Source organism: Stegastes partitus, unplaced genomic scaffold (assembly GCF_000690725.1).
Source record: "Stegastes partitus isolate 25-593 unplaced genomic scaffold, Stegastes_partitus-1.0.2 Scaffold96, whole genome shotgun sequence".
In the NCBI taxonomy this organism is placed as follows: domain Eukaryota; kingdom Metazoa; phylum Chordata; class Actinopteri; family Pomacentridae; genus Stegastes; species Stegastes partitus.
The window spans coordinates 588,492-613,333 of NW_007577827.1; the positions used below are offsets into that span (position 1 = coordinate 588,492).

At 39.7% G+C, this 24,842-nt stretch overlaps 1 protein-coding gene across 1 annotated transcript in view; it reads left to right on the plus strand.

The window, feature by feature from the left end:
- The window catches only part of pds5b (PDS5 cohesin associated factor B), a 31,830-nt gene extending 7,403 nt beyond the window's left edge, over positions 1-24,427 (plus strand). The window contains exons 2-35 of the mRNA XM_008277353.1: positions 1,545-1,672; positions 2,105-2,308; positions 2,686-2,772; positions 5,659-5,756; positions 6,693-6,819; positions 7,304-7,384; positions 8,010-8,150; positions 9,048-9,163; positions 9,539-9,633; positions 9,870-10,015; positions 11,114-11,265; positions 12,581-12,694; positions 12,835-12,916; positions 13,024-13,072; positions 14,227-14,366; positions 15,002-15,117; positions 15,230-15,335; positions 15,881-16,041; positions 16,250-16,373; positions 16,743-16,901; positions 17,082-17,150; positions 17,389-17,525; positions 17,747-17,870; positions 18,089-18,293; positions 18,394-18,508; positions 18,878-19,010; positions 19,134-19,253; positions 19,727-19,789; positions 19,902-20,047; positions 20,373-20,445; positions 21,512-21,933; positions 22,070-22,150; positions 22,897-22,993; positions 23,585-24,427. Coding sequence (XP_008275575.1) covers positions 1,565-1,672; positions 2,105-2,308; positions 2,686-2,772; positions 5,659-5,756; positions 6,693-6,819; positions 7,304-7,384; positions 8,010-8,150; positions 9,048-9,163; positions 9,539-9,633; positions 9,870-10,015; positions 11,114-11,265; positions 12,581-12,694; positions 12,835-12,916; positions 13,024-13,072; positions 14,227-14,366; positions 15,002-15,117; positions 15,230-15,335; positions 15,881-16,041; positions 16,250-16,373; positions 16,743-16,901; positions 17,082-17,150; positions 17,389-17,525; positions 17,747-17,870; positions 18,089-18,293; positions 18,394-18,508; positions 18,878-19,010; positions 19,134-19,253; positions 19,727-19,789; positions 19,902-20,047; positions 20,373-20,445; positions 21,512-21,933; positions 22,070-22,150; positions 22,897-22,993; positions 23,585-23,617 — 4,224 coding nt within the window. The 5' untranslated portion in view covers positions 1,545-1,564 and the 3' untranslated portion in view covers positions 23,618-24,427. The remainder of the gene's footprint in view (positions 1-1,544; positions 1,673-2,104; positions 2,309-2,685; positions 2,773-5,658; positions 5,757-6,692; positions 6,820-7,303; positions 7,385-8,009; positions 8,151-9,047; positions 9,164-9,538; positions 9,634-9,869; positions 10,016-11,113; positions 11,266-12,580; positions 12,695-12,834; positions 12,917-13,023; positions 13,073-14,226; positions 14,367-15,001; positions 15,118-15,229; positions 15,336-15,880; positions 16,042-16,249; positions 16,374-16,742; positions 16,902-17,081; positions 17,151-17,388; positions 17,526-17,746; positions 17,871-18,088; positions 18,294-18,393; positions 18,509-18,877; positions 19,011-19,133; positions 19,254-19,726; positions 19,790-19,901; positions 20,048-20,372; positions 20,446-21,511; positions 21,934-22,069; positions 22,151-22,896; positions 22,994-23,584) is intronic.
- Positions 24,428-24,842: the final 415 nt, after the last annotated feature.

A 24,842-nucleotide genomic window follows, 5' to 3' on the forward strand; every position in this document is an offset into this window, starting at 1 on the left:
TCGGCCTCAAAAAGTCCATGTTGGTCGGGCCCTAATTACAATTCCCTAAAGCGAAGGGCAATATCTTCAGCTTGTGTTCTTTGTTGTTTGGAAGAAAAAGCCCAAAACTATTTGAAAGGTTCATGGCTGCTCCTGACAAAGTGCCTTTTGGGAAGATACTTAACCCCAACTTGATCTACATGTCACATAATGCAAACATTTAGATATTTTTTTTTATAAGGAGGCTCCTCATTCTGATGGTCTGTTTGAAATTAAGGAAAAAGCAGCTGTCGAGTGGCATTACAGGGTGTTTCTTTTCACTCACAATCTTTGACTGAGTCCAGCCACAGCTTGCAAAGAGAACATATACCAGACAACAGATAAAACTAACATTTTGCCCAATTCATGTTACAACTGATTAAGGTCGGGTGATATGTTGTGTTGTGAATGTCAAGTTAGTTTTTCCATAATAAATGTTCCAAAATGTCAACAACATGCATGGAAAGATTGTTCTCAGTCAAGTGAAAGGTTGACGACAGCTCGTTACATCAGTTCGGAGTCGTAGGAATTCTCTAAACTGATGAGCATCGTCTTTGAAATTAGCATGAAAAGAAACCAAAACATGAAGCTGGAGCAAAACACTTTTTGAGACCCTAATTCAGATGCATTGTCTTCAGCTATGCATTTCTTAGAGTGTAGTCTTCGAATATGTTGGTTGTAAAACATCAGCCTCTCTTCAGCAAGTCCCCCACTGTTACACTCAGAGCTCCTGCGGATACTCTTCAAATGAATGCATTGTTCTGTTAAATGCTTCAGACATTTAATGAACTCCTACGATTAGGTATAAAATGAATGTTTTGAAACATTACATGCCTATCTCATCACACAAGCTCTGTGTATTCATAAACTCTGAGTCAGGCGTTGGTTTGTCTGACAAACGGGGATGTCGGTAAGATGTAGGAGGCAAAGTGAAGTCATATTCCTGGGATGACACATTTGTGCTCTATTAATATTGTTAATGGACAAAAAGCAATGGCAAGGTGAAACAGGTCAGTTTAGTAACCGCTGCCAAAGAGCAGCGCAAAGTGCAGCATGACTGATCTGGTCACAACAGTACGCGAAATTGAAAGTCAAAGCGCATTTTGTGTTATGTGAATACCCTACAACATGAACTGGGTATAATCTGCGAAATGCTGGTGGCTGCGGTAATGAAATGTGCAACACAATGGTAGCAGCAGCTGGCAATGAAAAGTCAGCCATGCTCTCTGAATTCAACTATTTCGTCCTGGACACCGCTTGTAGAAAGCTATTACTGTGCTGTGAATACCTCGCTGAATTTTTCAGAGGTTGCTGTATTACAGGTTTCTTTAGAAGCTTTCAAGTACTAAAAAGATTTTCCTTGGGGTTTCAGATAGTTAACATTGTTCTTTATCTTGCTTTTTTTTCCTGGTTGAGATTCAGCAAGGTTTGAACATTTTCAGGTTTTCTGTCCCTCTCTTTATGTTCTTTATTACATCTACCTTGTTGCTCTTGTTTAATACAACCCGTATTCTCTCTCTCCACAGGCAGTGAAGAGCTAAAGAGGATGGCTCACTCTAAAGCTCGAGCCGCAGACGGGAAGGTGACCTACCCCCCGGGGGTCAAGGAGATCTCTGACAAAATCTCCAAAGAGGAAATGGTCCGCAGGCTCAAGGTCAGTGCAGCCCTGTCTCCTTTGTTTACTCTGGTTGCACAGATTTGGGCTTAATTGTCAGGCTTCTCAATATATCATTGTCACATTACTGCAGACAGACAGACAAGATCTTGTTAGATATTGCTAATCATTATTAGAAAGGAATATTGGCATTTATTTTAAGATATTAAATTATTGTTTGTCTTGGACAGTTTCATATTGCTGTATTTTTAATTATTAATATTTACATTGACATTATTTAAAGATGTATTATTTTAAAGCAGATTCTGGCTTTGCATAGTGTGCCTGAACACATTGATTGCTACAACAGGATTTTAACTCTCATTGTTTTGGACTGATGATAGTTTCTCCCCCAACTAACTGTTAAACCAGTCTGACCACTGACCTCAGGCACCTGATCTCCCCATTTAATCTACCGTATGTCTTTTCCAGATGGTTGTGAAGACCTTCATGGACATGGACCAGGACTCTGAGGAGGAGAAGGAGCTGTACCTGAACCTGGCCCTTCACCTGGCCTCAGATTTCTTTCTCAAACACCCAGACAAGGATGTGCGTCTGCTGGTGGCTTGCTGTCTGGCAGATATATTCAGGATTTACGCTCCAGAGGCGCCCTACACCTCCCCAGATAAACTCAAGGTGCGATGATGGAGATTTCGCTCAGTCACTGAAACCAGATACTGCAAAATTACATCACTCTGCTCCATCAGAGTTGCTGTTTTAATTACATAACCCTGCTGCATCTTCTCTGGAGTATTCTCATTATGCTAACTGACGAATTTGCCATCGTTGCCAAGTGTGCTTGAAATTTGTGCAGCTTTGGCATCATTTGGTGTGTTCATCTTTTAATTTGTTTTGTTGTTTTTTTATGGAGGTCTTCAATTAAACCCTCTAAATATTTTTTGGCTGTAACCATTTTTGTGTTTCTGTTTTATACTCTGTTGCTGTCCTCTTGAGTTTTGCTAATAACTACATCTGTGTAGGTGAAGCATTAACTATGTATTTCTTGCCTCTAGGACATTTTCATGTTCATCACAAGACAGCTTAAAGGACTAGAGGACACGAAAAGCGCGCAGTTCAACAGATACTTCTACCTGTTGGAGGTATGTGACTGTTTAAATGCAATACTGAATCTGCTAGTTGAGTCTGAATCCTTTAGAGTGCCTTTTTGTGCCTAACCAAATCAGGGTTTGAATACTTATCTGTAGACACAGAATTTGCATTTAAGCTTTGTACAAAATTAATAATTAGTCATAGCTGGTGTGAACTACAGTCAGTGAAGTTTGCCGTTGTAAGTAGTCGAAGCGTCTACCCAGGTTTTTCCTACATTGCAAATATAAAGAGTAAGGAGAGATTTATTAATGTTAGAACTTAACAATGCTGGGTATTTTGCCAAGCAGGAACCAGCTATTGGAATCCAACCCTGATCAGTGATTCTGTTTCTATGCACAGGGAGAGTTCATGTCCTTAACTGGAGGGGTGTTTCATAAAGAAGCTCAAAAAGTAGGGCTTATCACGTCTTGTGATGCAGACATTAGGTTGAAAGTATAGCAGTTAAAAGAAACCTTTTGGGAGACACTAGTCAATGTCTTTTTTACATTTATTTTCCTTTTTTCACTACACTTGGAAGTTTGAGCTTCACTGTTCAGACTGATGCATGTGCTGAGTTTCTCACTATAAGGCTGTTCAAACGTATCTTCTGAAAATAAGCTCTTCTATGCTCACCTTTTGAATATTGGTTTAGCACGTAAAACTAGCAGTGTGATGTCGTAACATCACAGCTAATTTAGCCAGTTGTGGTCCAATATGTAGCTTAGACAAGTGTTATGCTGACCATTGAAGTCTTCAGTGCACATACACTAAGAATGTACTTTTGAATGAGTAGGAAACATCTTTTTTCAAGAAATTAACTTTTAAATGATGCTGTATTTCATTATTCATAGACTGAAAATAATTGATTGTATATGTGATTTTATTTTTTTAAAAGGAGAATTATATGGGGAATTAAAACTTATTGTTGAAACTCATCAGATAGAAATTAATATTCCATGCTGAGTAGTTTTATATAACTTAAAACGTGTCTGTAGGGGATCTTTAATCACAAAGATAGAGCTAAATCTTAAATGTTACTGATAGGTTTCCATGGTAACTGAAAGTCCATACTTAAGCCATGACAAAAGTGTTAGATCTTTCTATAATACACTTCCAAATGACAAAAAAATCTATATATAACAGGTTACTGTGGCATCTAAACATCTCTAGTTTTGTTTTGATCTTACTTGTTCCTGTACTTCAGTGGTAATTAGCTATATATCTGTCAGGAAAAAGAAGTCAGTGTTATAGTTTTGGGGATTTTTTTTTTAAATAAAATTTTGCTACAGGAATGATATTTTATTTAACAGTTTCTAAATGGCAACGGGGATTCTTACAAGGTTAATGTGAACAACTTAACCTATGCAGGACTTACACTTGTTTATGGCCTCTTGACCTAATGGTTCATTCGGTGCATATTAGCTTCGCAAGATGTTTCATGTCACTGAATTTTTAATCTTCATAGTATTTGACCTCTGGTCTCTGAATACATTTACTAATAGATGTGTGTGTGCGTTGGAGATCTTATGTAACTGTACTGTATTAAATAACTAATGTGGAAGACGAGTGTAGAAAAGGAAGCAGCGATGAGCGAATGACATGCACTCTCTTGCTGTACAACTGAACTTAAAGGAAACGAGATTTTATCTGCAGCTATCTGGTTGTTTTCGGGGTTTTTTTCCTTTTTCTTTTTTAAATCTCCCTCTTAGTTCAGACTCAGAAGGAGATAAAAGTTCAACACCAAGTCAAAATGGATGATGATAATGTTTTATGTCTTCAGAAGATGATTAGCCTAAATCCCTCAGTATTTTTAGGAAGCTTTTTTTGAATGTCTTGGTTGGTGTTCTTCATGAATGTTTTAGTTTGCTTTTCAGTCTTCCTCCTTGTGTGTTTCGATTTCCTTTCAGTGCTTTTAATTTATTTATGGGAGTTTTCACCAAGAAGCTATTTCCTGATGAAATCAAAGAACAAATTGACTGTAATTGAAAGTCAGCATCTTTTGTTTGTAAGTTGTTGATTATGAAAGTTGTGATTAAAAGACAGTTTTATTAACATAGTATAAATGGTCAGTCCAAAGCATGGAGTAAATCTAGCTGTGGGAATGATTTTAATTGCTTTTTACTTCACACAACAATGGTCAAATCTTAATTATTCACTACAGTAGAGGGTATATGATGTTTTTTCATGAAACGAGGAATGGAAACAGTTTGACAAATGTGAAAGAGCAGACAATGCAATGAATGCAAACAGAGCTTATTTACTCTTATTTGTGTAAAACAGCTGTAATCACTATTTTTTTTTATAATGACAATGTGTTGACCACGTGTAGTGGGAAAGGCATCATGCATAGCGATGAGCCCACAGAGAATCATCACCTGATTCTCCTTTTGGCAATACAGGGCTTTATAGTTATTCTCAGCTCATTGTTTAGCTGTCCTGCCTGCAACTTCACTGTTTTGATTCACTGTCACTCCTCTCATAGTGTTGTTTTTGGCTGCAGCAGGCAGCTGTCACCAGTGGAAAAGTTAGAAAAACCCAGTGTACACTAAATGCTCAACACTAAAATGCAGTTTGACATTTGCTGGTAAACATAGTGCAGTTTTTAAAAGCTAAAGAACCAGATGATTCTGTCAGGTGTTAGTAGAAACTAAAAGCAGAGCTCCTTATCTGTTGTCAAAATAGGCAACAATTTGCATCAACTTCACCATATCATCTATAAAAATGATTATTCATCAGCATTTCTACAGCCCCGAAGTGCCCAAAAATATCTGTTGTTATGTTATGTTATTGTCCTTCACTCCTCTTACCATCCTCTTTGTCATCTGTCACCTTTGTTATTGCATCTGCATTGTAAATTTCATTGCCACTAACTTTCTCCCTCCCCTCTTCTTGTTCAGAACATCGCATGGGTGAAGTCTTACAATATTTGCTTCGAGCTTGAAGACAGCAATGAGATATTCACTCAGCTTTACAGAACACTCTTCCAGGTCATCAAGTAAGTCCTTTTATCAAAGCCCACATCCATGTTCATCAGTGTCTTATGTGTTTATCTGTGCCCAGATTTTATTTTTCTGCATTTCCTCTTTTCCGTTTTTTGTGCTGCGGCAGTCTTTAATGACAGAGCTGAGCTGCTGTGACTAACACCTCAATCTGTCTTTGCTGCTACATCATGAAACAGCACAGTAGCAGTCTGGTTGTTTCGCTTTGATTGCCCTCTCTCCTCTCCTCTTTTTTTTTTTTTTTCCCTTCTCACCCCCCCATCTCAATTTCACTCTGCTGAACACAACCTTGAGGGCTGAATTCTGCAGTACAGAATCTGGCCGTTTGCCATTGGGAAAAAACTGTGGTTGTGTGTGTCAAAGTTGTGCCAACACAATGCTTTTTCAAATACATAGGAGGAATTTAAAGAACTCTGCTTTCAATCTGAAATATTGTGTTAGCCAGAAAGCGTAGGTGATGCAGGCTGTGTGTCTGTGTCAGTGTATTTGTGTAAATGACATTGCCAATGAATGGGAGGTAATGAGAGCAGTAATGCCTGGTAGCGTTGACGACATCAGTCGCTGAGATACAAATCTAGGTAATAAGCTTTGCCTCCCTCTGTAATGCATATCATTCTTAGCAAGTACACCCACTCTGTGTGATCGGTGAATCTTCACAGCCCCATGAACTGTTCATATAAGGGCCAGTTTGTTTCCATAATGAGAGAGTCAGCAAGTGGAAAAACACAAATGCCTATAGAATGCTTGCTGCCCTTAAGTACATCTCAGACATGGTGCACTATAACAGTGACAGATTCGTGTGGAAAATGGGTGAGATATTTGACATTTCAAATTGAAACTAGTCAGCTTAACAGGCTGCTTCAATACCAGTGCTGAATAATATTTGTGCAAAGCTCCTTGATCATTGACCTTTTTGTGCCTTATGTCTCTAGCAACGGCCACAACCAGAAAGTGCACATGCATATGGTGGACCTGATGAGCTCCATCATCTGTGAGGGAGACACTGTATCGCAGGAGCTGTTGGACACTGTGCTGGTCAACCTGGTACCAGCGCACAAGGTATGTACACAATGTGGGGATGCATGTGCACTCAACTGGCACAAATAAACAAAAAGTAGCACTGTGCCGGTGTGTGTGTGTGTGTGTGTGAATGGGTGAGAGTGCAGAAAATGTTCAGTCCTTTGGTTCCATTTACTGTCAGATACGCACACACCCACTACCACCATGAAACACGATACAAGTAGAAAATGCCCAGTAATGGTCAGCCTAAAGTGAGTTGACATAGTCATAGAGTGAGGAGAAATATAATTTTCTATACCCTGTAATTCAGTGAGACCCCTGCAGGTGAGAAGCTGTAAAGCAGCTCAGCATTTGTGCATTTGTGCATTTGTGGACATCTGTGCCTGCTACAAGTGTCCTAATGAGATCCCTCAGAGTGAAAAACAACAAGTGATGGACTACACCCTTATTTTTCACATGATACGCTGTCTGAACATTTTGTTGGTTCGCTGTTTTACTCACCAGTTGTTTTCTGCCTGTCTAGAATTTGAATAAACAAGCGTACGACCTGGCCAAAGCTCTGCTGAAGAGGACTGCTCAGGCGATTGAACCCTACATCACCAACGTAAGATTAAATCTGACACTGTTCATAGTCTGTCTTTACATTTCTCATTATATTTACAGTGCATACAGCAAGTTTTTAGGCCCCTTGCATGTTTTTCACGTTCTGTAATGTTTCAGACTCATCTTCAAATAGATTACATTTATTATGTCTTGTCTTGCGTTGAAAATAGCAAAACTGAAAATATCTATTTACATAAGTATATAGATTATAAAACTTGCAGTTGTTCAGTGGTCCTTGAGGTGCTTCTGCAACTTAGAGTCCACATGTGGTTAACTGAATTCATTGCAGGTCAGACAAAGTTCAGCTCAATTTTAGGCTCCAGATAAATAAGATGTTTTTATTTCAATGTGTTCTCCTTTAGAGGCAATATTTTGATCCAAAAGAAAAGAAATGACTTTTGACTTCACCTCACCAGTAACCTTAAAGGAGAAGCAAGAAATTACAGAATTTTTTAGTGAATAACTTTTAGGTCTTTGTTGCCCATCTTTACTTTCTCCTGCCATCTAAAATAATTTTTTGATCTGAAAAAGCAGCTATATGTCACATAAGTAACAGTTTGAGTTGGCGGATCATCTTGGGTTTTATCAATAACCTTTTATTCATCCCTCTCTTTCGTCTTCAACAGTTCTTCAACCAGGTGCTGATGCTGGGAAAAACTTCAGTCAGTGATCTGTCTGAGCACGTTTTTGACCTCATCCTGGAGCTTTACAACATAGACAGCCACCTGCTGCTCTCAGTGTTGCCGCAGCTGGAGTTTAAACTTAAGGTACAGACAAAGTCACTTTTTTACTTAAGCATTCTAGGCAGCAAGCTTCTGAATGTGTTTTTAAATGTCATGTTTAGAGCTGTTTTTTATGCTAAGTGTGGCTAAATAGAACATTTAGTGGAACATAATTGTAATGTTGTAATGTACCACAAACCCTCACTGTACTTTATTAGGTTATTTGCGAGTATGACAGTTGTTTTTTAATTAGAGTTCTTTATATAATATGTGTAGGTAGTAGTTGTAGATGCTGCGGCAGTGCTTATGTAAACATTGGTGTCATTAGCTTTTCTTCACTCCAGACTCAAAACTTGAATTCTCAGACCCATTACCCACAGAATTGCACATATTCACCTTCTCTGCAGGTTTGTTGATTCATATTAGAAAGATAAAGCAGTCAGCCAGTCAGCATAATGTTGCCTCTGCAGTGTCTCATAAAGGCATCGTGCTGATGGATAACGCTCATTAACTGTTCAGAGGGAGTGTAGATCACTGCTGTCTCCTCAAAATAATAGCTGCGATAAAATCTCTCCACCACACAGACTACACACTCGCTCTCTGTCTCTCTCATGCTCACTGATTCTTTCTCTCACCCTCGCTCTTTTCATCTTTATATCTCCTTGTTTCTTTTCTCTCCCTGCTGCTTTTTTCTTATTTCGTCCTCGGCCCTTCCCTCTTCCTGCCTCGTTTTCCTTTGTCTGCGCTGTTTCTTCTTTTCCCCTGGCTCATTCTAAACCAAGATTGATACCAAAGAAGCCGCTGCCATTGTGTGTTATGAAAATGGTAATGTTTTCCAATGCAGTTAATGTAAATGACTTGGCGCGCCTGTCCAATCGACACAGCCAAATTCGGTGCATCATTTCTCTCTCTGTCTCTCTCGCCTTCCCCGTGTCTCTGCAGAGTAATGATAATGATGAGAGGCTGCAGGTGGTGAAGCTGCTGGCTAAGATGTTTGGAGCCAAGGACTCTGAGTTGGCTGCGCAGAACAAACCACTCTGGCAGTGTTACCTGGGGAGGTGGGTTTCAGTGTTGTGGCCCTGGCACCCACAGATCCTCAAAGCCTGGACAAAATGTTAAAATACTGTTTTTGTTTTCACCCCACTTGATCATTTGAAAAAGGTTGATTAATATAAAAGGGGCTGTTGCTTTACAATGTAGCGTGTAGTGGCAACAGCATCACTTTCATCAGCAAGTTTAATTCAAGTGTTTTAACATTAAGTCTCATTGTTTATGTACTCAAACACATGCATCTTGAGTGTCACATTTTGCCTTCTGCATCCAGTGTGTGCCTGCACCAAACACCTGCTGACTTACTCATGTGTTTGCCTGCATGATTTTGTGTTTCTGTCATCTTTTACGGTTGCTGACGTTAACTTTTTTTTACCCAAAAGGTTTAATGACATCCATGTGCCTATAAGACTGGAGTGTGTTAAATTCGCCAGTCATTGTCTCATGAACCACCCAGACCTGGCCAAAGACCTCACAGGTAAGTCAACTAAAATGCACTGACTTCTAAGAAGATAAACTTTGAAGAAAACATGCCTTTGTGTGGTTAGAAATGTTTTGTCATGAAACCCATTTTTGTGAGTGTTGAGTTATTTTGCCACTGTACACTAGTTACACGCTACTTCTAGTGAAGTTTATTATTGTTCCTTTGAAAACTGTGCTTGCCTGCCTGTCCTCTCTCCGCCCACTGATTTGTTCCTTTTCTTTTTTCCCCAGAATACTTGAGGGTCAGATCACATGATCCAGAGGAGGCCATCCGCCATGATGTCATTGTCTCTATAGTAACTGCTGCTAAGAAAGACTTGTCTCTAGTCAATGATGCATTGCTCAATTTTGTAAAGGAGAGGACCTTGGACAAGAGAGTAAGTGGGCAAATACAATGTGTGTTTGCAAGTGTCATTATGCTGCTTCAGTTTTTCAGTATGTTGAATGTAGGACGTGGCGATATGGGAGCAAAAAGTTGTACATCAGTCAGTTTCATTTCATTATGGTAATAACTAAATGACTGTTTTTGCTTGAAGTTTCCTAAGCAGATTCAAAAAGCACTTGTTTCTGTGTCTATTACATTGGTAAAGCTTAAGTTATATTTGTTTCTGACGTCCATGACTGAGACCCTTTTGCTTTTTCCAGGGGATGGGTCTAATTACTAACAGGAGTGTATATGCTTGAACTTTACATTGTTTATTTAATGGTGAATGTTGTAATTTTTGGTATTTCCCGTTGTTGTCATGTGCTTACACGTGTATGTATTACCTCTGTTTCATGTAGAACTTCAGGTTATGTTAGTTTGACAACATTTGTCATCCAATTAGCTGCCAAAAGACGTTTTAGCTCTCTGGACCCCAAAGCAGTTTCTGTCTATTTTTTTCTCCTGACACATTTTGACTGACTGGGCTCATCTTTCAATGTAATATAAAGCCGTAATCTGGTTACTATGTTGGCAGTTCTTTAAATGACTTATGTAGAAGAGGGATTTTATTTTTTTAAAATCACATTTTCCACTTAGATTTGGTTGCGTTTACCAAAAAAAAAAAAAAAGTCACAAATGATTACTTCAAGGACTCAGAAAGTTGAAAATCTAACAATTCTTCCTCTTCACAGTTTCTTTTTGCTATTATAAATGGTGAATTTCTTTCCCATTTAAATAACATGTCATTCAAACACACCGACAGGTTTTAAGGTTCAGAGAGTTAAGTAACCAAAGTATTTCCAGCTATGTCCTTTATCTCGTCATTGCACAAGGTTTTAGACATTTAAGTTTCCTGCTACTCTCTGTGTTTCCACCGAGGGACCACTTGCCGACTTTCCTATCATGTTAAGTGTTTATGTGTTTTATGTTGGCCTGCCATAGTTGTATGACACTTTCTCTCTGAGGAGTTACAACCACTGTCGCTTTTCATAAAATTCTTTTGTAACCAGTTGTCATGATGTCCTTTGTGTCTTTTCCTATCTTTAATCAGTGGCGTGTACGTAAGGAGGCAATGATGGGCCTGGCATCGATCTACAGGAAGTACTCACTGCAGGGAGAGGGAGGGAGAGAGGCCTCTAAACAGATTTCCTGGATCAAAGACAAGCTGCTTCATATCTACTACCAGAACAGCATTGATGACAGGTTTGTGTGTTTTCCTGCATGTTATATAAAAACATAGGAAAATCAAAAGACCTTCATGAATTTGTATGACATTTTAAATACCTGGGAGCAAATGTTTTTTTAAAAGGTTGCACATTAAAATCTGTTCCTTTTAAAGATGCTGATTAGACTCCGAGTTCCTTAAATGAATTGCTTTTCATTTGCTCAGTCACCACTTTTGTGCTAGTGTTGAGCAAAAAGCTGCTTTTCGCAATTTAAGCGGAGATTTCAGCACTTCATTTTGCTTGATGAATGAACTTGTTCTGTGGATAACCAGTTGAATGCGGATAATGACTTCACATTGAGGTATTTCACAGCAGAATTTGGCAGTGTGCCAAACATTTCACCTGTGTCAAACACAAACAGAAAGATTTGCTTTTTTATGTCAGTTTTTCGGAATCCAAAGAGCAAAGGCGTTTCTCTAGACTCTGTTTACTGCAGCAGTTTAAAAGCCATACAGGGGAAAATATAATATAAAACACCCTACAGTAGCCTCAGGGCATCATAACGTAAAGCAGCCACAGCTGTTTTCATAAGCACGTTGCTACGTAGGACTGGATTTTGTTATTCTTTGAGCTGCCAGACAGCACACTGCAGCATCACTGACTTCAGTCAGAACTAGAAAACTTGATGTGTTATTGTTTCTCCACCTACACATGCTCAACATGGAGGGCCTGCAGTACCTCTGTGGCGCTTGTTCAAAGCAATTGTGCAGAATGTCACTAGTTGAAGGAGAAGATTAGCAAATACAAAGCAAACTGGGTGCCTAAAAAAAACAAAAACAATCCTTAATGGCGATAACAAAAAAAAGGACAAAAAACCTCCTTGAAACACGACAGTCTCAGATCGAACCAGTGTCTGTGTGGGTAGTTATCCTTAAAATGATTCTGCTGCAGTGGAGCTGCTCCGTTGCCAAAAGGAAAAGTCTGAGTGTGAATGTGTCTTACTATATGAAAGTTGGGCAGGGCAGCAGTGAATTATTTGTTTTTACTCAGTAAAAGCTCCTTAAAAACTGTGAAATTATAGGTCACAAAGCATCAGTAAATGCCTTGTTTTATTATGACACGTATTGAGTTTATTCCTTGACTAATAAAAAAAAAAAAAATCATATCTGTTTAATTACACAAGGGGACAGTCAACAGAGAACTTTATTTGTCTATTTTTTCTCTTTTCAAAGGCACTTTGACTGTGGTATAGAGACTACTGATGGTTAATGACTGCTCAGCTCAGACCCTTAAGGAGGAAAAAGGAATTATAAAATTTCAATTTGAATTAAACGTTTCTTCCGTCTGCACAGGTTGCTGGTGGAGCGAGTCTTTGCCCAATACATGGTTCCTCACAACCTGGAAACCAGCGAAAGAATGAAGTGTCTTTACTACCTGTATGCCACACTGGACACAAATGCTGTCAAGTAAGAAATGTTGAATGTTTAGAACGAGTATAATAGTCTGAGAAACAGATTTTTGGAATTCAGTATTCAGTACTTGTTGGAAGAAATGTCGAAAAAGAAAACCTGCACGACCTTTCCTTCTCATCATGTTTCCTTTGCAGAGCTTTGAATGAGATGTGGAAGTGCCAGAATCTGTTGAGACACCATGTCAAAGACCTGCTAGACCTGGTTAAAAAACCCAAGGTAGGTCTGACTGATCCTCACTGCAAAACTATGTAGGCAGCTTGATAGATAAATATATCCTTCCCACATATTTCTAAGCTATTTTCTTTTGTTTGTATTTGTTTTAGTCTGAAGCATCCAGCAAGGCTGTATTTGCCAAAGTCATGGTGATCACAAGTAAGTGATTTCTCTGAAAGTAGCATTTCATCTAGAAAACTTACTGTAGTTGTTTGGATTTCTGTCTTAAGCCCTTTTCAGACATGAAATACTGAACATTGCTGGCTTCGTCAATCTTGTTAATGTTATTTAACTCATGGCTTCATTTCGACATTCATGTGATATTTGCCATACATGTGAGACTGGACAATACATCAAGTGAGCTATACATAATAATGCTCTAATGAACAAAAGATCAAATCTAAGCAAACAGCAAGCTTAATAGCTGGTCCAAAACGGTCTGGTTTGTTTATGATTTCCTAAGCAATAGCAATTCTGTCTATGTGTGATGATAATCTAAGTAATACTTCACAAACTGTAAAATAGAAATATTCTGACATATAGGATGCTGCTTAGTATTCAGCTTGAGTATTCGTAATTTAACAAATGATTCAAATGTAGCTTATACACTGTGACTTTGTGTGGGTCACATCCTGACCCAGCCTGATTCTGTCTCCACATCTGAGATAATTTAAGTAAATAATGAAGTTAGCAGTGTGGTCGTTCCATTGTTCCATGTGCCTAAATGCGTGCTCATATTAAATAGACTGAGAGGAAAGATTCCTAAAATCAGCTGGAAGCAGCAAAGTAAACTAAAGCGCTGATAAACATTTTGTTAACTATTTGGATTACATTCGTTATTGGTGATTATCATTAATCTTAGCTATTAGTCTCTGTTTTCATTGGGGTAAAGCTTTATTTTTTGGACATTTTAGTTTGTAGCTGAATAGATGAGAAATTGTAGTACAAAGTGAATGAGAGATGTGTTTTGCGTTCATAAAGGTCAGACTTGTGCCATGTTAAAAAGGATGTGGATATATATATATATATACAAATCTCTGATCTAGTAAGATTGCCATCATAATTTTTGCGGGAAAGTGACCAGGGTTCTAATTCAGACATGACACAGGCACAGTTAGTTGCCATCAGATAAACGGAAAGAAGTGCATGTCTAAAAAGGATTTCATACTGCCACATGGACTTATCTTGTTAACACAGCTTAAGAAGTGGAAAAATCAGCAAACATTCTTACAAGATTGCTGTAACAGGTGATTTTTACCTTCCCTATTTTAAAGCTATTCCATATTGACATTGGCTTTATTGTGCATCTGTAGGGAACCTGCCAGACCCGGGCAAGGCTCAGGACTTTGTGAAGAAGCTGGCTCAGGTCCTGGAGGATGACGAGCGAATCCGAGATCAGTTGGAAACCTTGGTCAGCCCCTCCTGTTCCTGCAAGCAGGCTGAAGTCTGTGTGGTGAGTATTGATGTTTCTGTCCAAGATCACAACGTCGTGCCCTCTAACTGACATGCTGTCATCCCTCCATTGGCTCTGCTCTTCTTTGAGTTCATGCCCTTGTAGTTATGGAAGCCACAAATTTGTTAATTTGTTCATAAATTTGACATTTTGTCAAATGCCCCAAATCGATTCATTGTTTTTTGTATTACATTATTGAAAAAGAAAACCTCTCAACTTATATTCTGTAATATCTTTCAGTGTAGGTTTGCAGAAACATGCATCATGTCAGTGTTAAAGTCAAATTTTGTATCTCCAATAACCGCTTACCTACATAGTAGATAATCTTTAATATATCTTTTGAAATAACAGACACTCAGACTTAGTAGACCTCAACAGTGGTTGTAAAATGTTTTCATTGTTTATAAAGCATGATGGCATCTTGAACTCATAAGCATTCCAGCGACCTGCCGTCACTGTAGGAAAAAGTTTCAAAACACATCAGTTCAAGCTCCTATAATAAGTAGGATTTTAGGCCAACAGGTAAAGTAACACTTTCAGCGGTTATGGTTCCACACTACTAAAAAGGCAGACAAAATATTGCAGAGGGGTATATCTACTTTACAGTGCCATTATTCTTTTTTTTCCCCTTTCAGCGAGACATCACTAAAAAGCTTGGCAGCCCCAAACAGCCCAGCAATCCATTCCTGGAAATGGTGAAGTTCCTGCTGGAGAGGATTGCTCCTGTACACATCGATACAGAGTCCATCAGGTACTGTGTGTGTGTATGTGTGTGTGTGCCTGTGTTTAAACAGAAAGTCCCACAAATACGAAGACCACAAATTCTAACATGCACCGTTTCTTTTTTGCCATCATCTTATCAGTGCTTTGATAAAACAAGTAAACAAGTCTATAGATGGGACAGCTGATGATGAGGAGGAGGGCGTTCCCACTGAAGAAGCCATCAGAGCAGGACTGGAACTGCTAAAGGTAAAAACCTGTTAGAAACCCAGATGTCAGCTGAGCTCTAAGTTGAACATCTGCACCTGTCTGAAAGTTGTGATGATGAATACTAACTTCAGTTAGTCATTCATTCATTATCTCTGGTGCATTGTTCAACAGTACAGTACCTGTAAAGAAAACAACAAAACATCTAAATTATAGGCTCTACACTCAGTTCAGCTTCCAGACTGTTTGTGTAAATTGCTGCCTGCGACTTTAGTAATCAGAAAATGAAACATATTGTTTTGCTTTGTTCTCGTTGAATGAAATTGTCGAATGACAAACAAGAAAAAAAATGAACATTCAGTGACGGATAATAAACCTCCCACAGTTATGCCTGCAATGTGGGGCTCGCAGCAGCAGCATTGATTACGCAACACATTATTACTGATGACATAATGACTTCCTGTGCCTTTCCAGTTTACTTAAAACATATGTGACAGTTTTTGTAACTATTTTGGCAATAGAACATTTTTGAGTCAATGCTATCCAGTTGTTTGACCAGTTCTTTTTGTTTTTTTAATCCCACACAGGTGCTGTCGTTCACACACCCAGTGTCATTCCACTCTGCAGAGACATTTGAGTCTCTGCTGGGCTGTTTGAAAATGGATGATGAGAAGGTGGCAGAGGCTGCGCTGCAGATCTTCAAGAACACAGGCAGCAAGATGGAAGAGAGTTTTCCTCACATCAAATCGTACGTTTCATTGTTTGATAGATGCTTTTACTAATTCTCTACGGTATAGCTCAATATATGCAGTCTTTCTTACATATTCAGGCATTCATAGGCATTGCAGTGCTTCTTCATATTTTAAAACACTCACCAGGACACACTACACTCTTTGTGACCTAAGACAATACTTTGTGCTGGTTTTTAATGGTGTTCTCCTGTCTGCTCCCCCAAGTGTTTTACTGCCAGTACTGCAGGCCAAAGCCAAGAGAGGCCCTCCTCGCCAGGCCAAGTATGCCATCCACTGCATCAACGCCATGTTCAGCAACAGAGACACACACTTTGCGCAGATCTTTGAGGTCAGTAACTCATCTCTTTAGTTTCATAAATATGAATCGATGGACAAATCACATAGATGTTCTGGTTTGGCACACTTGGTAAAGGCTTTACTTTTTGGTTTTTTAGTTTTAGGCAGGAATCACGATAGATTGATAAATGTGCCTGAAATATTTAAAACATGTAACACCCTGATGTGTATTTACTTCATCTTCATCATGTGCATTCTAAACAGTGTTGAGTTTGATATGACCCTAAAACAGGAATGCTCAACACACCTGTTCCTCCAAAACTGAAAAGTTTGTTGGATATAATGTGATATTTTTCCACCAGTAGATCTGCATGTCTGACCTTAGTTCAAACAATCCATGACATGTTTTGTGTTTCTCCAGCCCCTGCACAAAGGCCTGGACCCTGCTAACCTGGAGCAGCTCATCACTCCTTTGACTACCCTTGGTCACCTGGCTCAGCTGGCCCCAGAACAGTTTGCTGCACCACTCAAATCTCTAGTCGCCAACTTCATTGTGAAGGATCTGCTCATGAATGACAGGGTACATACGACATATCTATACACATCACACATACCCAAGTCATGTTTAGTTATTCAGCAAATCTTTCAGGAGCCCTTGTTGGACCCTAATTATTTAGAAGATATGTGTTCATCACAACACGAAGATAGTGTTTTCAGTTCATTTCATGTAATGTAGGCTTACAGAATTATTTGTCTGTAGATCCCAGGCAAGAAGACAACCAAACTTTGGGTTCCTGATGATGAAGTGTCTCCGGAGACTCTGGCCAAGGTTAGCAGTGAACATTTGTGTATCTCTTTAAAAGCTCACTTTGTCTGTTTAAGTGTAATCTGAGGAACACTGTCAGACAAAATTGTCATGGATATTATATAAGTCTTGCTTTATTTGCCATAATAAATACATGAGGGAATATGTTTTTTAAAATATTGTAGCTCCAGTGATGCATTGTTGTTGCCCCCAAAATGACTTTTGATCTTTCTTTGTTCCTTTTCTTTCCTCCTCCATTCAGATTCAGGGCATAAAGCTGATGGTGAGGTGGTTGTTAGGAGTGAAAAACAACCAGAGCAAATCAGGCAACTCCACCCTGAGGATGCTGACTGCAATCCTCCACAGCGATGGAGACCTAACTGAGCAGGGCAGGATGGGGTAAGGTTCTGTGAGTGCATATGTGCGTGCGTGTGTGTGCGTCAGCCTTTTGAGCAGCTTAAAAAGAGCTTTGTCTTCAGATTATAATCAGTGAAGCGAATTTTAATGGGCGTTGGGGACCTTTGGGGGGGATGTAGGATTTTAATCGTAAACACAATTTGTAGATAAATAAAGAAAACCTTGTTTACACGTGTCTCCTCTGGGTTCTTTTCATCCCCCAGTAAACCAGACATGTCGCGGCTGAGGCTAGCAGCAGCGTGCGCCCTGCTGAAGCTGGCACAGGAGCCCTGCTATCACGAAATCATCACACTGGAACAATATCAGCTGTGTGCTCTTGTCATCAATGTAAGAACCGACATTGGTCACATCTTCATTTGTATTTTATACTGCTTTCAAATGATGTACAGCGATACTGTCATTTTCGCAAACACCCAGTTCTTTTCAACATCTATATTCTTTTTTGCTTCTTCTTTTTTCTGTGTACTTTTCTACTATGTCATCCACTACCTTCACCTCCTAATCATCGCTAACACTCTCTGTACAACTTTCTCTTTGCTCTCTAGGATGAGTGCTACCAAGTGCGACAGTGTTTTTCCCAGAAGCTTCACCGGGGCCTGTGCCGCCTCCGTCTACCGCTGGAATACATGGCAGTGTTCGCTTTGTGTGCCAAGGACCCTGTTAAAGAGAGGAGAGCTCACGCTCGCCAGTGCTTGGTGAAAAACGTCAACATTCGCAGAGAGTACCTCAAACAGCATGCTGCCATCAGCGGTACAGAAACTGAACTAAATATGACAGCAAAGAGAGCATTTGTTTGCACTGTTGTCATGAGGTAGTATTGCTGTAATATTTTCCCCTGTGTGTACAACAGACAAGCTGTTCTCTCTGCTGCCGGAGTACGTGGTGCCCTACACCATCCACCTTCTGGCACATGACCCAGACTATGTCAAAGTGCAGGACATCGAGCAGCTGAAGGAAATTAAAGAGTAAGTACTTTATTGGAAAGCTGCTGGTTGCTGATAGCGTTAATCATAAAACAACACTGTGCAAAAAAATAAATCGGACACAAAATTGAATCATCTCTCAGGTCAGTGCGGAACATTGCAGCCTTTCATTTGTGTTTATGGTCATTTTAGGGGGAGTGCAGTTGTGTTGCCAATAACAGCTTCATAAATAATATAAACTTTTTCCTCTTAAAGAATACTTGATGCTAGCACAGTTTATTACTGTAATTACTTCTTTTGTCTGTTGTATCTTACAATCTTTAAGGCTTGTGTTCAAATGGAAAATTTTAGAGAATTATGGCTCAAATTCAGAGGCTTGTGTGCTGATGTCAAACTTTCCTTCCTTGTTAGGGCTCTGTGGTTTGTCCTTGAGATTATAATGGCCAAGAATGAGAACAATAGCCACGCCTTCATTAGAAAAATGGTGGAAAATATCAAACAGACAAAGGATGCCCAGGCTCCCAGCGATCCCAAAACTAACGAGGTAACCATTACACGTGCATGTTCAAATACACTGAAAACATTTAACATGTGGCTCGTACGCAATCATTCACTGCTCTGTGATCTTGAGTACCATCCAGCTAACCAGACGTTTGTCTCTTTACAGAAACTGTACACAGTGTGTGATGTGGCCATGCACATTATCATGTCAAAGAGCACCACCTACAGCCTGGAGTCCCCAAAAGACCCCGTGCTACCCTCACGCTTCTTCACCAAACCAGACAAGGTTGGTGTTTGCACCTCAAAGCATTTTCCTAAATCCTCAATATTTTGTCTCCAGCACAACAGTTGATGTAATATTTTCTTTTTTAATCATGTATTAATGGCAAGCGATGAACCACAAATTAGATCTGCAAAAAATGATCTTTGCTTTGATTCCTTTTTGAATGTTAAGGATATTTATGCGTCAACACCTTTTGACAAGTGCATATTAAGAAGTGTTAATTAAAAGATAAACACAGATGACTTGTATTTTCCAGGCTGTGGTTGCTGGAGGAAGTCTTTTGTGAATAAACATGGGCTTGTTTCAGCAGGAAAGATCAAAATAGCTGGCTCACACTTTGACTAATGAGATTGTTTGTTTGGCAGGAAAAAGGTTCTCTACATTATCCTCAGCTTGTGTTTCAGTTTGTTTTTTGGTAGCTGTTGTTCTTTCTACACAAACAAGCTTTCTAACAATAACACTGGTCTCCATTTCAGAATTTCAGCAACACGAAAAATTATCTCCCATCAGAGATGAAGGCGTTCTTCACACCTGGAAAGGTACGTTTGATCAATCTTCCGAAATGCTGATGTTTGCTTATGCATCCCATTTTTGTGTTTTGTTTGATTCACCAACTCAACTCTTGTCATCTGTCTTTGCTCCTTTCTGAAGCCCAAGTCGGCTAACGTTTTGGGTGCAGTAAACAAGCCGCTGTCGTCGGCGGGCAAACAGCTCCAGAGTAAAGCTTCGCGTATGGAGACAAATAGTAACGACGACTCCTCGTCCAACCCAGGCTCCCCACAGCGCAGCAAGACCAGGTATGAAATATGGAATGCACTTAAACACTCCAAGACTGAAGTCCAGACTCTGATATCAACAAGCCTGCAGCCTGCTGAAGCATCAACACACTAAATTCCCTCAGCTCCAATCAGGTGTTCTCGTCTCTGAGCAGACCGGCAATAAACTGTGTCTAATTATTCACATATTTCAAAATGGTGACAACAAACAGCCTCGCGACACACTGACTGAAGATGTTTACTGATGCGTTCAAAAACTGTCCAAAACTGCAGAAGTTGTTGCATCCCTGAGTTGCATTTCTGTTTGTTTTCACAACAGTAACAATTAATAATTGATATTTTTCAGGCATGACAGCACAGAAATGGATCACAGTGAAAACGAGGACATCAGCCTAAAGAGAGCCGACAGTGTTGACAAGGTATTAAAACCTCTGGTGCTGATCTACTCCTGTGATGTGAGACGGATTATTGTAACATAGCGACAGGGCTTCAATTTTGTCTTTTTGATGTTATTCATGGATTTTATCAGTGTGAAATTGAGCGTCCATTTGGTCATTATATCTACATTACCAATACGAGACTAATGAAATCCAGTAATCATCCTGAAAATCTTGCCTTATTGAGTTATTTGTTCCAAATCATTGGCAGAACCAGTAGTAACCATCCTGTCTTGTCAGAATCTCTCAGCTGTAATCTTATTAGAAATAATACTCTCACTGGGATAGCCACTCATTATTTGCACAACCTTGAAGCCAGTAGAAGACTTTTGTATAAAGTGTGATCTCAATGGAAAATCTGGAATAAGTATCATAAAAATATAAAAATAACTTGTTCTCTAGTACGGCTGCACAAATAAACAAAATTATGATCTGAAAGTACACAGTAGCTGATGATGAGCAGAAAAGGGTGCGTTGCTGTGGTAAAGCTGAGTGCCGACAGTCATAAATCCTCGTGTCTCTGTGTTTTGATTGTATTGTGCAAACACAAGCTGGATTTAAGTCAAGACAGGATTAGCAAGTATGCATTGTGTAAACGGTCATCAATAACAGCCTGGAAAACTGACTGCTTACACAGTGTCATCTTTGTTTTTCAAAAGGGTCAAAAATAAAGGCATTTTCTGTGTAAAAATGTTATATTGTACATACATTTCAATGTTTGACATGAATGTTGTAGTACTTTTGTGTACTTTGCAAATGTGTTTCTTGCATTCATTGACTGGGTTTTTAAAAGTTTGTTTTCACAGGAAACAAACCAACATTCCTGGATCACGAAAACATTCAGGAAATAACATTTTTAGTTCATAGAAGGGTTCTGACCTCATCATTATGAATCATTCACACAAGCCACTCTTACCTTTAGTAGCCAAGTGGTTCAGACACATGGTACAAATCTAAAACGTCCATGGTTTGACTTCTGCCTGAGTCGCAGGTCAGACCCTCCTCTCTCTATTGCAGCTCTTAAACAAATTGCGTTGTTCTTTAACAGGATATTGAAAAGCCTCGCGGTCGCAAACGGGGCGTGACCTCCAGCGACGACCAGGAGAGCAAGCCAAAGCGTGGACGTAAGAAGGCGGCTGCCAACACAACCGCAGCAGCCGAGTCCGAGGACCAGTGGGACGAGGACAACCGACCGGAGGACGAACAGAACAGCCCCCCGAAAAAAGGACGCAGGGGCCGGCCTCCAAAGTCTGCTGCTGCCAGTCAGGACACACCTGCCAAGGGCAGGAGGGGACGAAAGAAGGCAGCTCCTCCACCAGAGGATGAGGAGGATGAGGACGAGGAAGAAGAGGAGAGGGGGGAGGAGGAGGAAGCAGAGGAGGAGGAGGAGGAAGATGACAGGAGCAGTGAAAATATGGAGGTGAAGCCCAAAGGAGGAAGGCAAGCCAGGACACCGCGGAGATCACAAGGGTAAGAAACACAAAGACCTCCCAGTGTGGAGCAAAGGCCTCCAGAGAAGCTGCATCAGCTGCACCGATAACACATTCTGCTGGCACCGAGTAGATTTTGACTCAAACTCTGATGCTGTTTGCATTTTGTTTAACAGCTTGGAGTCAGCAGAGTCCACACCACAGAAGAGGAGAGGACGTCCACCCAAATCAGCTCAGCCAGCTGCCAAGAAACCAACGTAAGAGGCACACTGGCCTTGTGAAGTTTCAGGCGTGTGCATGAAACCCAGCGCACAGTTCATTCATCAATCACTGTCACTACTCTGAGCCACAGCAGTTAGAAAGTTCATCATTTCATAATGAATGTCGACTTGTAGCGAAAATAATAAATGAGTAGATAAATCATTTTTAATGTATTAATTCATTCATCCATTTTAATAGCATTTACCCTGATCTAGGTTTTGATAATCTCATTTATTATCTTAATTGGAATTATTTTAAATTAAAAAAAGAGATGCAATAAATAATTATAAGCTATATTGCCCCTGCTGGTTTTCCATCATACTTAGTCTTATGATTTGGGTATTAAAGTGTGTGGTTTTAAAAATTTAACAAACTCTGCAGAAAGCCTGTTTTGCAAATTATTACAAGTTTGCTGTGAAATCTAATTGCAATATGACACCATACCCACACATTCTACAACAAAATCTAGATGAGAAGTTAATGTTGTAAACTATTTTTAATTATTACTAGTCAGTGTGGTGAGTTAATGTTCCAACTGTCAGAGATGCTGCTTGCCAACATTTGGCATCTGATAGTGTAGTTTTAGGACGCGTATGACAAGAGAACTGTGTGTTAAATCAGGTTGTAGCTTTTTTTTCCTCCGTAGGAGGTGTTGCTGCAAAGTCGTCATGTTTCTGCATCAACTCTCTTTTGCTTGTTGCATCATTCTGATTTAATGCGTATTCCCATCTCTGGTATCCAGGCGTGGTGGGCGATCGAAGGCAGCTGCTGCTAAAGATGAGTCTGAGGAAGAAGATGAAGAAGAGGAGGAGGAGCAGGAAGATGAGCCAACACCGAAGGTACTGAGTCGGGTGTTGCATTTACCATTTGTGGGTCTTGCCTCGTGGTTACTTTGAACATGTCCGTATGCAGACTGTTTACGGAGCGGCTGCTGCGACGCCACACTTCAGCTATCATCAATGAAACTGGTTAAACCGTGCACGAGAGAAGTGCACAAGTAATACATCTGCACCATAGGGATGCAACCTTCAAAACAGTAGTCTTACGTTTATATTTCTATACATGGTGCATGCTGTCTAAACCCTAAACTCCCTGAATACAGGAAAGGAGAACTGTACCACACACGGACGCTACTTTAGCACCAGGGTTGAGATCACCCTGTTGGCATTTATTTTCTCCACATCAGAGAGCGGTTGTTTCGTAACTTTATTCCTTACAAAGTCTGTAGTCTATAGATGTTAACTAACCTGCTTTACACAAACTCGCTGAACAACAAAGTTTCCCTGCACTGTGATGTGCCTAAAAACTGCAGACTCAACATTCCCGAATGAACAGCACCATCTGGTTTCGCCTGTGACTCACACAACTCCACTGCACGAATTCAAGTCGAGTTGTTTTTTTCTTTTTTAAATCTCTTTTCTCGCTCCTAGGGTCGCAAGAAGGCAGCTGGGCGAAGAAGATGAGCTACAAAAAAAACAAACAAAAAAAAAAGATAACAATGGAGGACAAAAGAAGACCGTACGTCTCCTTTAAAGTCATCGAGGAATGACGCAGGAAAGAAAATATGGACATTGAACTTGTTAAACTTTTCATATGCCGACGTTCCTACTGTTACACAGATTTACACACTTGCATATAGCACATGCACACTACATCAGAACATCCGCATCATCAGCTGTGGGTTGTTGCTTTGTGTTGCATTGTGATCTTGTTCGCCACATTAAGTTGAAATAATTTTAACAGAAAAACAAACAAACGAAAAAAAAGCGATCACACTTGTAAATAGTCTCTTATGTCTGTTTCATGTTCTGTTGTTGTGTTTGATGCTGACTGGGGGGATGCTGTAAAGCCTTTACCCACTGATATTATTAAAGTGCTCCCTTAAAGCAATATTGCTTATCAAACCTCCCTCTGTGTCCTACTTTTAAAAACTGAAAGAGATTAACCATTAATTATTTTTTTTTCCCCCTGAGACGTTAATTGTGTCATTTTACTTTAAAGGAAAACATGCGTTTTTGTTTACAACTCTGTATATTAATACCTTTTTTACCATGTATCATGAGGGGGGGAGGGGAATGTGCGAAACCTGTCCAAATGTAGAGTTGCTTCTGGAAATGATTGTAGTGTGCGTCTCATTTTTAGGTTTGTACTTGCTGGTAGAAGGAAGTCATGAGCAGCTGTGATTGTAGTGTTTGTCACTGCTGGTTAACTTGGCTCCACATCCACCCAGTCAGAGCCTCCGTTGTATCAATATAATTCTCTATAAAACCTGACATGCACCATTTCTCTTTATTTCTCTTTTGAAGTTTTGAATTTGCTCGGCCTTGTCAACTTAATCGGGTTTGATGCCTCGAGGAGAAATGTAAATTAAGCACATGGTCCCAAATAATGTGATAAATAGGAATGGATCGGTTTAGTTTGGGGTGTTGAGGAAGACTCCAGTTAGGTGGTTCTGGTTTTGAGACTGTTTCTGTTGGAACATTTTTAGAAAAGTTGTACTATTATTTTAGAAAAATAATATCATTTACATGTTTTTTTTTAGATTTGTCATTACTGATAGTAATGTTTTTTGGGTTTTTTTTTTTTTTTTTTTTATTGTAATGACTGACTTGTGGCGCCAAGAACAGGTTGCCTCCATGGAATCCATTACAATCATAAAATGCACACAGTATTGTCCCATTTATGTTC